Source organism: Oncorhynchus nerka, linkage group LG20 (assembly GCF_034236695.1).
Source record: "Oncorhynchus nerka isolate Pitt River linkage group LG20, Oner_Uvic_2.0, whole genome shotgun sequence".
In the NCBI taxonomy this organism is placed as follows: domain Eukaryota; kingdom Metazoa; phylum Chordata; class Actinopteri; order Salmoniformes; family Salmonidae; genus Oncorhynchus; species Oncorhynchus nerka.
In genome coordinates, this window is record NC_088415.1 from 55,763,138 (window position 1) to 55,778,264 (window position 15,127).

The 15,127-nt window shown below is 43.5% G+C and overlaps 1 protein-coding gene across 3 annotated transcripts; it reads right to left on the reverse strand.

The window, feature by feature from the left end:
• Positions 1-275: 275 nt before the first annotated feature.
• On the reverse strand, positions 276-12,317 carry LOC115102830 (myelin protein P0). Of its 3 annotated transcripts, none has more exons than XM_029623162.2 (6): positions 12,137-12,317; positions 10,169-10,335; positions 9,202-9,415; positions 8,878-9,007; positions 8,263-8,311; positions 276-1,583 (listed from the first exon to the last, which is right to left on the reverse strand). In XM_029623162.2, the coding sequence occupies exons 1-6, from the start codon at positions 12,180-12,182 to the stop codon at positions 1,581-1,583; spliced, it is 609 nt and encodes a 202-aa protein (XP_029479022.1). In that variant the 5' UTR covers positions 12,183-12,317; the 3' UTR covers positions 276-1,580. The 3 variants fall into 3 exon arrangements, with proteins under 3 accessions (XP_029479022.1, XP_029479019.1, XP_029479020.1); XM_029623159.2 differs by having other exon boundaries at positions 276-4,089; XM_029623160.2 differs by lacking the exon at positions 276-1,583 and adding an exon at positions 4,002-4,387.
• Positions 12,318-15,127: the final 2,810 nt, after the last annotated feature.

Here is a 15,127-nt window from a genome sequence, read left to right on the forward strand (position 1 = left end):
AGCACTAGCACCCCCACCCCGGCCCCTGGGTACACAGAGGGGGCTCTGTGGTGTTACCTGCACCTGCTGTCCCCTCTGTCAGGAACAACCCAGAAGAGCGATGTCATAGGCTAGCACCTCTATTGCCACTGAAAACAATGAGAAACAGTGACAACAAACAAACAAACAAACGACAATATTAACCTCACGTGTACCATGAAGAACCCTATCAAGAAGTAGATAATCCAACGACTTTTCAAAATGAATTGGAATGGAACAGACATGGAGAACACTAGTCATTTTCATTTGGGTTTATTTTATTCTCCTTTTACAACCGAGATGTGTTTGAGGCTTTAAGTTTTATTTACCTTCCCTTTACAACACATTTTAAATAACAATCAAATGTATATGATTTAGTGCACTTTAATTATAAGCATTAAAATAAACGTAAAAATGTAAGAAGCTTGAGATTTCTAAGAAAGGAATGTTATCTAACAACCAAAATAATACGTACAGTACACAATCCAGACTACAAAACATTGTGAAGACATTTTAAAAGCAGTTTGTTTTATGTCAGGAGTCCGTGTGGCTGTACTGAAAAAGAAACGAAAGAAACATTCAAACTGATCACATCTGATGATGGACAGTTGGTTAAACAGCGAAGGGGTGAACAGAACTATGCATTTTCTATTGGCTTAATGAACCATGGTGTGGTTTTAACACACTCCCTATGACCACAGTTAAAAGAACAAAACACATTCAACACTAAACCCTACGCTAACCACCTCGCATAGCCTATCAAGCGTTCAGACCCGAAGCTCAGGGTAAGGACCTTGAAAGAGAGAGCTTTAGGGAGAGATGAACCATATCTTCAGCGATACCTATGGGCTTTGGCTTGGCTTAACACACAAGATAAGTCTCGCTCTCTCTCTCCAAAGTATCTTCATCCCAGCAACAACCTGTTCTTTTTTTCCAATCACATGACCACCAGCAACATCTGAAGTTAACCTCCCTTATCCTCCTCCTCCTCATCATCACCTCCCTCACCTTGCGAGTGCCTCCTGTAGCCCCATGCAGCTTGCACCTTAAAATAACAAATATTGATTTTCCGCTCCTGGAAAATATGCAACAAAATAAAAACAGCCACACAGATCCCCCTCCATGAACAAGGGCATCAATGTGATAAAATGTCATAAGAAGAAACTATCACACATCCGCCTCCCTCAAACAAAACAAGCATTTTTGTGCACTTGTTCAGTAAAATGTTTCATTATTTGCTTTACTTTAGAATGACATGCATGTACAGTGTTTTTATCATCTTTTGTTTGACATGACAGTCTGACTAGACACACAGACACACATAAAACACGCACCTTTGTGACCGGCAGAGAGCTATAGCTAGATTAAAGTCTTCAATGAGAACTAATAACATGGATGATTCTGCCCAGTTTCCATCCCTGGCCAATAGGGGGCAGAAGAGAGCGACGTGGCATTCCAACCAGCAGAAAAGGTAGGTGAACGAACGTGCAGGGGTGTGGTGGCATTGGTGGGTGAGTGAGAGGGACGTTGGTGATCAGGGGGGTGGAGGAGAGAGGTGTCCATCACTGAGTTTGAAAAAGAGGGAGGAGGAGGAGAGGAAAGAAAAGAAAAAAAGAATTGCTGAGTTTGTTTGAGATGGGGTCTGGCTTTGTCTGATAAAGTTAGATAGAAGAGGCTTAAGTATAGAGTGGATTGGGTAGTCTATGAGGGAACATAGCTTAGCGTCACTAAAGGACACAGAGAGAGAGAGAGAGAGAGAGAGAGAGAGAGAGAGAGAGAGAGAGAGAGAGAATTAGAGAGAGAATTAGAGAAACACAGTATGTGTGTGTGTGTGTGTGTGTGTGTGTGTGTGTGTGTGTGTGTGTGTGTGTGTGTGTGTGTGTGTAAGAGAGAGAGAGAGATAGAGAGATCCAGTTACCAGCAAGTGCTAAAATAGGGGGGAGAAATGTGCAGAAGGGATTAACGGGACCAGAATAACACGGAGGAGTAGAAAGGAGGAGTATCCCTTTGTTGTCAGGGCCTGAGAATGTCCACTGGCTGTCAACGTGACGTCATTTCAAGGACTCAGTCACAGAATTCAAAGCAGGCTGCGTCCAAAATGGCACCCTATACAATATATAGTGCACTATGTTTAACCAGAGCCCTATGGGCCCTGGTCAAATGTAGTGCAATATATAGGAAATAGCTGGCCATTTGGGATGTACTCTCAGACACAAACAAACAGGTCTTTTTCTACTCTGCTTTAAATTGCAGCTGTTACAGTGAGCCTGTATCTACTACACCCTTATAGACAGGAATAACCTAGCCTCCAGCTTGCAGTGACAGAAAGGCAGCACAGCACTACGGCCTCCATTAGCTCAAATGTGAAGGGAGTGAATCACCCGGCGATATGAACTTCAATTTGAACCCATCTACACAAGGTAAGAGCTAGGAATCATATTTCTCTCCCTCACTCTGACTCGTCCAGCACAGGGTGCATTCAAACTCTCCACACCGCTCACACCTGATCTGATTGAGCACTGAGCAGCAGGAAGCATTAACAGAAGTTTCAGGAACTATTTGACCTCTCCCTGTTGGTATTTGTATCTCTATTCAATAGCCTGCTGGGTCCATTTGTTACACTGCATGTCTATACCGGGTCTGCTCTGCCTTGATGCTAGCTAAATGGGTTATGAGTTGTATGTTCTGCCTCATCATACAAATGCTGAACTCGGTAGGACTACTCTTGCTTAACTTAGTAGGACTTCTCTTTTATAGGCAGGACTTAATGAGTTAATGAGATAGGACAAGTGCATCAAAAGGTGGGGCAGGAGGAAAGGGGTGTGGTCTAAAAGGGTGTGGCGTATGGAAGCTGAAGCAGTCAAGTGGTAGGAAGTCGAGTCTTTGAGAAATAAGATTCAGAAAATCTATGAGAGAAAGAGAGATAGAAAAGATAGGATGAGAAATAGTAAGCATTCAAAGTTTTTTTGAAACTTCTACAGTTTTAACGAAGAGGAGTCAGAATAAAAGTGCTCCCAGTGAAAGACGAGAGGAAAAAGAAGAGAGAACATCAGTCAGTGTGAGGGCAAATCAAACTTTGACAGATCCTCTCCCCAGGGCCCATAGGGCTCAGGTCAAAGTAGTGCACTGAGTGGAGAATAGGGTGCCATTTGGGACACAGACACAAAAGAACAAATCGGGTGGTCCCTGTAGCCAGGACTCTCTGATGTGTGTCGGACAGGCGTAGTTGAGGAATACTGCCTTGCATCACATCTAAGATGTCAGAATGAAAGGCAAACTTGGGAATAGCTTTTAAGATTTTGTCATCAAACTAGCAGTCAGATGGCATTTGATTTGGTTCAAATGGTATGTTTCATGACCTGACAGTAGTAGTTGGAGTGTTTCACTTCCATTGATTGAGCTATCATATTTTTTGTATCACTATTGTGTCTATGTTCACCCCAGTGTGGCATTGAGATCATGATGAATCTACTTTGAGTTGTAAAGGCTTAGATCTTGTGGGAAAGAATATGGCGTTGAAGACAGACTTAGGCTGCCTCCGAAATAGCACCCTATTCCCTATTTAGTGCACTGCACTACTTTTGACCAGGGCCCATAGGGCTCTGGTCAGAAGTAGTGCACTATGTAGGGAATATGGAGCCATTTGGGACACATCCTTACAGTTCTTTAAGACTGCCCCCTTAATTAAGGTTCTCCGCTGCCTCCCTCTCCAGTATGATTCTCATTCACTTATTTAAGGGTCAGTTTTTTGGAGAGCTTGGACAGGGACAGGAAACTGGATGATTTGGCCGAGGCGGACCCACCCCCCTTCCCCTCCCTCTCTTTTTCCCACTTGGAGAGCTCCAGCTCGATGGTCATCAGCACCCTACCAGGCCCTGCCCCCTTGGGTGAGTCCCCTCCCCCTGTTCCTGCTCTCTCTGCCTGTCTCATTGCTTTGGGCTGGGCTGTGTGTTGGGGCTCTAGCTCTCTGCTCCCCGTATCCTATTTCTTATCCTTGCGCGACTCCTGCTTCTTCTTTTCTGAGGCGGCGGCCTTCAGCTTGGACGGGTCTCCGATGGAGAGAGTTGGGCCCTGTGGAGAGGAGGAGGGAACAGGGGAGGAGAGGAGTCACTTCAGGAGGAAAGGAGGAGTGTGAGAAAGGAGAGAGGGGAAGAGGGAGGGCGAGAGAAGTTGTGTTAGCACGGGGGAGATGGGTGAGATCGATGGGCATGTTAAAAATGAGGAAACAGATGGATTAGGATTGAAGGAGGGAGGGAGGTATTTACATTAGAGCAGAGAGAGAGAGAGAGGTACATTTAGGAGAAAAAGAGAAAGAGAGTCATATTTAGGAGGTAAGGGGGAGGCAAGTGACGGGGGGCGGTCTCCAGGGCTGCAAGGGGTGACAAAACAGGCATCGATGAGTTAGGGACAGAGTGACAGGCACACTGCTACAGTCAGATCTAACTTCTGACACAGGTCTGCTACACATCTATTTCCAACATAGCAGGTGTCTTAAAATGCAGCTTTGAGTCATCTTTAACCAATCAACACCCAGACATGCACCAATCACACATGCATTGCCATCGGTTCACTCAAACACATCGATCTACCAAATGGACCATGACAATGACAACAAATAACGTATTTCTGCAAAAGCTCATCTTACTGGAGCTAAGGACATGGGAGCAAGGGAGTAGACTGGGAAGGTAAGGGCTCGGTACAGAGGCCACCTGCAAGAGGAAAGTCGCCTCTGAGTTAGTGAAAAGGAAAGGTCAGAGCAATCTAATGTAATTACCTTACTGAAAAGCAATCGCTAACATAAAGAGACACTGGGCTGCTATGGAAAGGGTAAAAGGTCAAGTGCATGGCTATCGCTACAGTGCCTATAGACAGATACTACATCCAAAATGGCACCCTATTCCCTATATAGTGCACTACTTAGTCAAAAGTAGTGCACTTCATAGCGAATAAGGTGCCATTTGGGACGCACCAGAGAAGGGGGGTTAGGAGCTAAAGCTAAGTCCCTTACTAAATAGAGACATAGACAGGTAGAGGTAGAGATTGATCAGAGGATGGATCAGTTAAGCAGAATACGGATCCAAAAACGAACTGGCTGTTCACCTGTGGAGAGAGAGACAGAACAAGAAGACACCGAAAGAAAGAAAGAAAGAAAGAAAGACAGGGGCTTCTCTCGGCCATCCGGAGGGAGTAGAGGAAGGATAGACAGACAGGAGAAGGAGGGAGGACAAGAAAGAGGATGAGACGGAAAAGAAAGGGGGAGAAAGGGAATGTGAATGAGCTAGTGAGTGAGTGAGAGGGAGGAATGGAGAGAATGGGTGAGGACGGTGTGTTTGCTGGGATCAATATTGAGTGCACTGTATTATCATTGCAGTACAGCCTGTTGTGTGCTGCTTCAGGCTCCAGGGTAGTCAGCTACTAATACTCTCTCTCCCATTCTGCCTCCCTCCCCTAATGGAGTAATGGTGAACGAAGGTGCCACATGATGGTGGGCTCGTTCTAAATGGCACCCTATTCCCTATGTAGTTCACTACTTTTGACAAGAGCCTTATGGGGAATAGGGTGCCACTTGGGATGCATCCAATGGCATTTTCGCAGCTTTGTTGTGCAAGCCCAGCAAATAGAAATAGCCCAGATACAGTGGCTGATACAGATTGTGTGGAGTCAGCATGGCGCTAAATAAGGCCTGTTCAATCAAACGGCATGTTTTACAAGTAAACCCTATAGATGAACACCCTGTTTATTTCCCAAATGGCACCCTATTCCCTATTATAGTGCACTACTTTTGACCATGGCCCATAAGGCTCTGGTCATAAGTAGTGCACTATGTCGGGAATAGGGTGCAATTTGGGAAGTAGATAAGGCCTGTTTGATTAAACAGCACATTTGACAAATATATGAAAACCCCGTAAACGTGTTTACATACATAGTTTAAAAGAGAGGAGCCATAGTGAGGAGAAGACTGTTTTGCACATTTTATTTTTCTCCAAAGGTTGTTTTTGTCCCCGCACCATGAAATGAATTGCTCACGGTGAAACTGTGTGTGTAACAATACTGTCAGAATTTCAGAAAGTGTCCTTTTGACTGTGAGATATATTATTAATTTATGCACCCAACCTCCAGGCATTTTGTGCAACTGACTGCAACTCAAGTGCAACCTGACAATCCGTCATGTGACAATGCCTGCATCCGAAATAGCACCCTATATAGTGCACTACTTTTGACCAGGACCCTTGCCATTTGGGACGCAACCATTGCAGTTCTTTTGACCAGGAGCCATAGGACTCTGGTAAAAAAAGTAGTAGAGCAATATATAGGGAATAGGATTCCATTTTGGACGCAGTCAGCGAGAGCTGTGGAAACTAACTACACGCCAAACTGTCCCTTGTAGTGTTGAAAAATTGCCTAAACCTTCCCAAAATGTTCAGGTTTCCCAGAAATCCTGGTTCTGGAAAACCTGGGAAAGTCACTAGGATTTAGCAACCCTAGACCCTTGACTACTTCCATTAAGACATCTTAGTGAATTGATCAATACCCTAGGATGTCATTTACCAGCATACATCATCATTCTATTTGACATGGAATTTCTCTCTCACAATATAGAAAATCATTTGATTTAATTCAACCTGGGAGGAACCAGCGGTAATACCAAAAGCTTATAAGAAAGAAAGAGTGTTATATTGATGAAATACTAAGGCCGCATCCCAAGTGCAACCCTATTCCATATAGTGCACTACTCTGGTCAAAAGTAATGCACTATATGCACTGCTACCTGGGGCGGCAGGTAGCCTAGTGGTTAGAGTGTTGGACTAGTAACCGAAAGGTTGCAAAATCCCAGAGCTGACAAGGTAAAATCTGTCGTTCTGCCCCTGAACAAGGCAGTTAACCATCATTGAAAATAAGAATTTGTTCTCAACTGACTTGCCTAGTTAAATAAAGGTAAATAAAATAAATAAATAAAAATATTTTTTTAAAAATATATATATATAGGGAGCCATTTGGGAGGACTTGCCTAGTTAAATAAAGGTTAAAAAAATATATAGATATATATATATAGGGAATAGGGTGCCATTTGGGAGGCACATTAGAGCTATCCACCCCCTAGCCTTGCACTTATACCCCAGTGTGACTGTGTGACTCAGTGTAATTTGAGATAACTGTGAGCCGATAATAGGGCCAGTGATTTTCATTTGACTCAGAATCAGTAGGTCTCCCTCTTTCTCTACTTTCTCTCCCACTGAGAGCAACTCAGTTCCATTCACAGGGAATCAAATGACTGTACTACACGAACTTGCCTCAGCCATTTCACAATGGTGTTATGGGAAGTTCACCCATTTTCACATGTGGCCTTTTCACTGTCTTGTAGTTGATTACCTAAACTGTTTCATATTTTGTTTTGTTACAGAGAAAATTAGTAGACACATTTTGCTGAGATCATGTGCTATTGACTACAATGCATTGTGAAAATGTGTCCAAAGCATGTTGCATCAGAATCCGTTCTGAATGACCCCCTCAAAAAAAAAAAAAAAAAAAAATCATTCTCCCATAAATCCATATTTGCATATTCCGTTGTTGTAAACAGCCTCATTAAAACATGGATTTATGGCAAATAGATGTTTTTTAATTTTTTTTTTTTTTTGTGCAGAGACATCATTCAGAATGGGATTCTGATGTAATATGAGTTGGCGCTTTAGAATGTTTTATAATATGCTTTAGACATATTTGCATATTGCATTATAAGTCAATATAGCAAGTGGTGACAGCTAAAATGTGGGGGAGGGATCAACTACAACCACAGAAAGAGTGAAAAGAAGGCCACGTAAAAATGGGTGAACTTCCCCCGACTAATTACCCATTGTACTGTGTTCGTTGGCCCTTGAGGAGGTGGTCAAACGGACGGAGGAAGGATATACGAGTGGGGGAGGGGCGGACATTTAGCTCTTAAGCTTTTGGGCGACTGACTGGATTTAAAGCGTTCCAACACTCGATGACTGTTTCGTTTAATAGCAGGAGAGGATTATTACACGTGGTGCCATAATGCCTGCTCTGTGGGGCTCTTACTAACAATACCGTGCTGAAAGTGTGGTTCTGTGGCTGTGTGAAAACCAAGTTGTTTATGGTACGCGCTGTCATATAGGTGTTGTACTCTTACATGACTTGTGTTGTACGGTACTTGTGTGCTGTAGTTGTGAGCTGCTGTTGTTGTCGTTGTGTGCTTGTGAGTGAGCCGACGACGAGAGGACTTGCCTGTCTCTGCTGTGATCCCTCTTTACCCTTCCCTTTCTTTCCATGTTTGCTGGAGGAAACAAAAGAGAACAACGTCAGGTGGATGTCACACCTCTCCCTCCAGTGGTCAAAGATATATACTGTGGCTGTTACAGTATAGTCCTGCTTTGTAGCTATCACAAAGAACAGAACAGCGCTGACTCTCCGGGTAGGTTAGGAGACAAGAACATATACACAGAACTGGAATGGAACTACATTACCATGGAAATCATGCATTGCAGTACCAGATTAGCCGTAGTGAGTACCAGTCAAATTGCCATGGTCAGAGGTTCCAAGTCTGTTCGTTTCGTCATATTTATATGATCATAGACTGACTGTAGAACTTAATCAGCGGTCAACTAAATGCCACCTGTGGTCTGTGTGGTGTAGCTGTATTGCCATAGCCTCTGCAACATTTTTGACAAAACTTTTCCCCACTGTTATCCTCTCTCTCTCTCTATCTGTTCAATAAAATCTGAAAAATACCTTTACGAACAAAAGAACTGAGTGCCACCTAGTGCCAGCTAAACCATACACGTGTCCAGGCCGGGGATGGGCTCTGGCTTTGGCCCTAGACCGAGGCACAGGGGCACTGACCTGACACTGAGGTTGAAGACTCTGCGGGCCACCAGGAACCTCATGAGATAGTAGATGACAACGATCAGCAACAACAGACCCAGCACTGCACCGATGATGGACCCCGTGATCACTCCGGCCTGGATGGGAACTGAGAGATAAAAGAGAAGGAAAGACAAGGACTGTCTACTTGCCATTCTAGGGATTCTCTATGTAATTATATAGCCTGGTCCCTGATCAGTTTGTACATTCATGCCACTCCTTGTCATGGCAAACATGCAAGGAGTGCAGGCATGACAACGAGTGGCAAGATCGAAACCCAGGCTAGTAATTCTATGCTCTCACCCTTCTCAAAGACCAGCAGTCTGACACTGGAGGCGCGTCCCACTATGTCAGGTGGGTTCTTGGCATCGCAGGTGAAGGTGCCGTTGTCTCCGTAGTCTAGGTTTTTGAGCAGGATGGATCCGTCCCGGCGACCAGGGTTCCCCACAAACTCCAGCCTGTCTCTGAAGGGTCCCTTGTTGTCTACGTAGGGAGCTCCACCGGTGTAGTGGAAGACCTGGAGTCCGGAAGACCGTAAAAGGGATTCAGTGTCTTGTCTGCTTTTACATCTAGGCTAGCCTGGAGGCCAGTCTGTTTCTGCTCTCTTACCAACTCCTTATGGAACTGTCATGGCAACATTTTTGTTGGCAAGAGAGCAGAAACAGATCTGAGTCCAGACTACATCTAGGCTAAAGATGACATGAATTGTTAGATACGGTACAGATGAAATGTGCTAAAAGGAGAAGCTTGTAAATTAAGTCCATTATTTGGATCTAAACAACTGTGCTAGAGAGAAAGGGACAGGAAGGAGTAGGAAGGGGGTGATATTGTTTCAGAGGGAGAGAGGCAAGAGGTGGGTGAAAGCAGAGGAGAGAAGAAGAGTGAGATAATGAAAGTAGGAGAGGGGGACAAGGGGGATATGGGGGGGTGAGATTGGGGGCCAAGGAGGGCAAGGCACAGCGAGAAGAGAGAGCTAATAAGATGGAGATAAGGTGCGAGGGACTGAAATTAAAGAGCTGGCACCAGGTGAGATGAGGGGAATGAGAAGGGGATGGGAAAGAAGTGATAGGCAAGTGTCCCAAATGGCACCCTATTCCCTATGTAGTGCACTACTTTTGACCAGGACCCAAAGGGTGCATTATACTTAAGGAATAGGCTCATAGGGCTCGGGTTAAAAGCAATGCACTATCTAAGGAATAGGGTGCAATTAGGGACGCATTCCATAGAGGAGGCTAGAGGAGGATAATGATAGAGGAGAGTATATATGTACAGAGATGGCGTCCCTGGCACCGTCGGGCCGGTAGCTCCAGGAGAAGGTGACGTCATCAGAGGTCCAGCGCCAGGAGAAGAAGGAGCAGGAAAGACGGATATCGGAGCCCACCAGGGCGTGACGCTCCCAGCCCGTGTAGATGACGATGGCCTCAGACTGCTGGGGCACTACAGGGGTTAAGACACCGGGTTAAATAGGAAAGATCAGCACCCATGCGGTCCATAATGACCTTTTTCACACTTCCTGGTTTGAACCATGACCATTTGTTACCTCCAAGACACCCTTGTACCATTGCCTGTATGTAAGCTTCTACCATTGTAAATGTTTCTGGTGGTCTCAATAAAAATAGACAAACGCGAAAGATCATCACTGCATGCTTCAAAACTATTCCGGGGATATAAAGGATATACATACTATGAAAACAGACAATAGGATAGAGTGGACTGGAGCAGACATGGTTCAATAAGAAGAATACGCAGTACACACTTACAAAATGTGCCCCTGGGATGTATGGCAGAGAAAGGGGGTTTTGTTTTTAGTTGCAAGGGTTTGTTCCAGGCTATGGTTCCAGTAGACTATTGTGGAGTATTAAACAAACACAACCTTTAAAACTATTCTCCTGTCGATGTACCATTTAATATTCTATGAAAAGACAGTCAAGAGGATAACAAGTTCATTTCAATGTCTTTCAGTTGCAAAGCCTTTTTCAGTCTTTCATTCAATCCCTTTTACATACACACACACACACACAACCACTATTTATGCAAGGTTCAATGAGGTATGAACATGTGCAATGATAGCATGCAGCGAGGATTGGCGTTGATATGAACTAAAAAGTACAACGTAGCTCTACCCACAGATCATAAACAGCTTATCTATGTTGTGTCCTTGACAAATGAATGTAAATTCTATATTTGCCATAAAATCAATATATCTCTTCCATTGTGAATGCAATTAGTACCCGCAGTACAACAACAACCACCAATTATGTAATGGCATCTACAAACATTGCTATCATCAATTACTTTCACTGGTATTTTGGGGTATTCCGTTTGATTCAAGATTTTGACCCAAGATACTGACTCACACACAAATCACATTCAGAACTCTAAAGATGCACATTTCATACTTTCACATGCAGCTCAGAACTCCAGCGTCCTTCAATGATGTCAGCCAGCACAGAAGTTGTCAATCGAGTGAGACTTGGCGTTTTTAATTGCATTTTGACAAAGCTGCAAAGAAGATACTCTACTCAAGTGTAGAAATGCTGTCAATAAACAGTCTCAGAGTGAGTCCCAAAATGTATGCCCTCATCTTAACTTTGTGAGCCTTACGGAATGAACTCTGTATGAGAGAAACACGGATGAAGAACAAAATGCTGCTGTAGTTATGACAATAATAGTCACAACAATATAACATCTGTATAACAACGTATTACAAGAAAAAGCATCTGTTCAGGTTTTCCTTGACTTCCTTTCCCTTTAATTCATTCATTTAGAAAGGCACCAATAACGCAGAACCCAGAGTCAACCAGATTCAGTGACCCCCGGGATTAGTTTAATGTACAGCTGAGAATGAAATACCAAGCATGGATAAAGGGCTTTTTATAATAAAATGAAAAGAAAGCACACGAGATCATTCATCATAAATGTTATTCATTAAAATTGTGTCACCGATACTATGTGAACTTTAACCTTCAACTCAAGATGATGATACATTTTAGACAACACTTTTCACGTGCAACTTTAAAGCAGACCAGAAGGATTAAACATTGAATTACCATATTAGAAGTATATATTAACCATAAATCCCCCCAAAATATTTGCGATAGCACGTTACATTACAGTGGACTTATACTGTGTAGTTATTCCTATAGTTACAGTGTAGCAACTATTGTAATGAACCATTGTACTTAGGGTTAGGACTAAGGTCAGGGATATATAAGGAAAAATTAAGTATACTTTTTACCTATTCCCAGGAGTATGACCGACGCTAGCGCCAAAATGGTCAGCATGGTTCCTGACTCTTTGGGTTCTTCAAGTGATGTTGCAGACCTCACTGGATGCTGCAGAAGAGTCCCACTATGAAGTGATGGAGAGATAGGACCGAGGGGTGCAGGGTTCCAGGACAGAGGGCTTCACAACAGGACAACAGTGTCCCAGGTTTTATAACCAACCACACCCCTCGCTCTCCACTGCTCAGCCCCATTCCTCCCTCTCTCCACCTCTTTCTCTCCAATCTCATTGAAACAAATCAAACAATCAACCCCATTGAAGACCAAAATAAAACCCTTTTTTTACATTCAAGAGTGATATTAAGATGCAGTGAAAAACAACGTACTGTAGAAAGATACTGATCAAATTCACTGAAGTAGCAGTCAAAGCTTGAGTCAAATGTACACAAATCTGCACGACTATATGACAGCATCATGTACATTCCTGAGTATCATTACTTTATTGTCTTACTAGCACTGCTTTTGCTGATAGCTGCATAATTGTGGAACGTGTTTTCCTTGCAATGACTGATATGTGGTTGTCTTACCTACCTTAGTTGAATGCATGGACTGTAAGTCGCTCTGGACAACAGCGTTTGCTGAATGACCAAAATGTAAATGACTTGTGTGATAGCATAGGATGTATGCACATTATACAGACTGTATTTCTAAGGGCTGATGGGCTGATGGTGATGTGTAAGATGTGATGTGTGAATACATACAGTGTGTGTAAATATGACATGGATGGAAAAATGTGTGTGTGTGGGGTCCTGTCTTGTCCTCTCCTCCCGCCATCCCCGTTTCTCCTTTCCCTGCACTTTCACCAGGATGGAGAGAGGGATGGAAAACAAAGCCCCAAGTCTTCCCTCTCTCCCTTTCTCTCTCCTCCCTCTCTACGGATTCCTGCCTGTTTGCTGACGTCTAGCAGTCAAACAATGGAGGGCGAGAGGGAGAGGGGCACAGGGAGTGACTGGCGTGTCTCTGTCTGTCAATGGCGCTTTCTTCCTCTTCAACCTCCTCCCTCTCTCTCTCTCTCCATCCAGACAAAGCTTTGTATTCTCCTCCCACCTCCCTCTGCCGAGCGCCTACTCCACTTAATCCTGTAAAACTGACAGAGAGAGAGAGAGAGTAGGGAGAGACCAGCTATATATACATTAAATATTATATATATATATATTAAAAAAGAAAAGCACATTTTTTGTCCATTAAAGTCACATAAAATTGATCAGAAGTACAGTGTAGACATTGTTAATGGTGTAAATGACTATTGTAGCCGGAAACGGCTGATTTTTAATGGAATATCTACATAGGTGTACAGAGGCCCATTACCAGCAACCATCACTCCTGTGTTCCAATGGCACGTTGTGTTAACTAATCCAAGTTGAACCCTTTTGCAATTATGTCAGCACAGCTGAAAACTGTTGTTCTGATTAAAGAAGCAATGAAATAGCATTTGTGGGTTCAATTTACAGGCTCAAAATGGCCAGAAACAAAGAACTTTCTTCTGAAACTCTTCAGTCTGGTCTTGTTCTGAGAAATAAAGGCTATTCCATGCGAGACATTGCTAAGAAACTGAAGATCTTGTACAACACTGTGTACTACTCCCTTCACAGAACAGGGCATACTGGCCCTAACCAGAATGGAAAGAGGAGTGGGAGGACCCGGTGCACAACTGAGCAAGAGGACAAGTACATTAGAGTGTCCAGTTTGAGAAACAACCTTTTAAAATTATAAACTTGGATTAGCTAACACAACATGCCATTGGAACACAGGAGTGATGGTTGCTGATAATGGGCCTCTGTACGGCCTATGTAGATATTCCATAAAAAAAACAGATGTTTCCAGCTACAGTAGTAATTTACAACATTAACAATGTCTACATTGTATTTCTGATCAATTTTATGTTATTTGAATGGACAAAAAATGTGCTTTTCTTTCAAAAACAAGGACATTTCAAAGTGACCCCAAACTTTAGAACGGTAGTGTAAACATATACATACAGATTGATTGATATGAGGACACTAAGACACAGACATGAGCGCAAATGGCAATACAGGGAGCGGGAGAGACAGAGAAAGAGGGTGAGACAGAACACCAGAGAAGTGGTTTCTACCTACGAGACCAGGCATTCCACTCCAGCAGGACCCACAATCCATCAACCTGTCATATGATATAAATATGCATTTGTTTATCTATGGTGGGTCGATTGAATCTACGCTGAAATGATTGCTTAATGTTACATTGCTTTTATCCGCTGGGCCTCTAGCTCTCCTCTCCATATCAGAACATTTGGTCTTCCCATCAGACCAGGGTGGCGTCTCAAATGGAGCGCTATTCCCTATATAGTGCTCAACTTTTGACCAGGGCCCATAGGGAGAGGAGCGTGACCTAGTGGGCCAGCAGATAGAGGGCTCTGGTCAAAAGCAATGCCCTATATATGGAATAGGGTTCCATTGGGGATGCAGATTCTGTATAAGATTGGCAGCATGCAGTCTAAACTCAGTTACATATTACAAGGCTACTCATTGTAGGCTAAGCTTAAAAACCCGAACACCATACTGACGGATCAATTAACTACAACAGACCATCTGCCAACCTGCAGTGGCAGACACTATCTCTGTGTATCTCCTAAATGATTAAGGCTGCCATAAGGCAAAGGAAACAGGATATATTTTATAAACCTGGCAGGCAGGTGGACGGAGATTGCCTTGGCACACAACTGCTGTATTAAGAGAGAAAGAGAGAGAGAAGAAAGAGAAGCAGTTATGAAACCACCTGCAGTAAGGAGAGAGAGACCATCAACCTCTAAATAACACAAAGGAGAGAAGAGGTAGTGCTAACTCTTAGCCTGCATCCCAAATGGCACCCTATTGTTTATTTGACCAGGGCCCTAGTTTGCCATTTGGGACGCATATTTAGGCCTTAGCCCAGATGGAAGAGAAGAGTGGATTACAGGAGCAGCACCC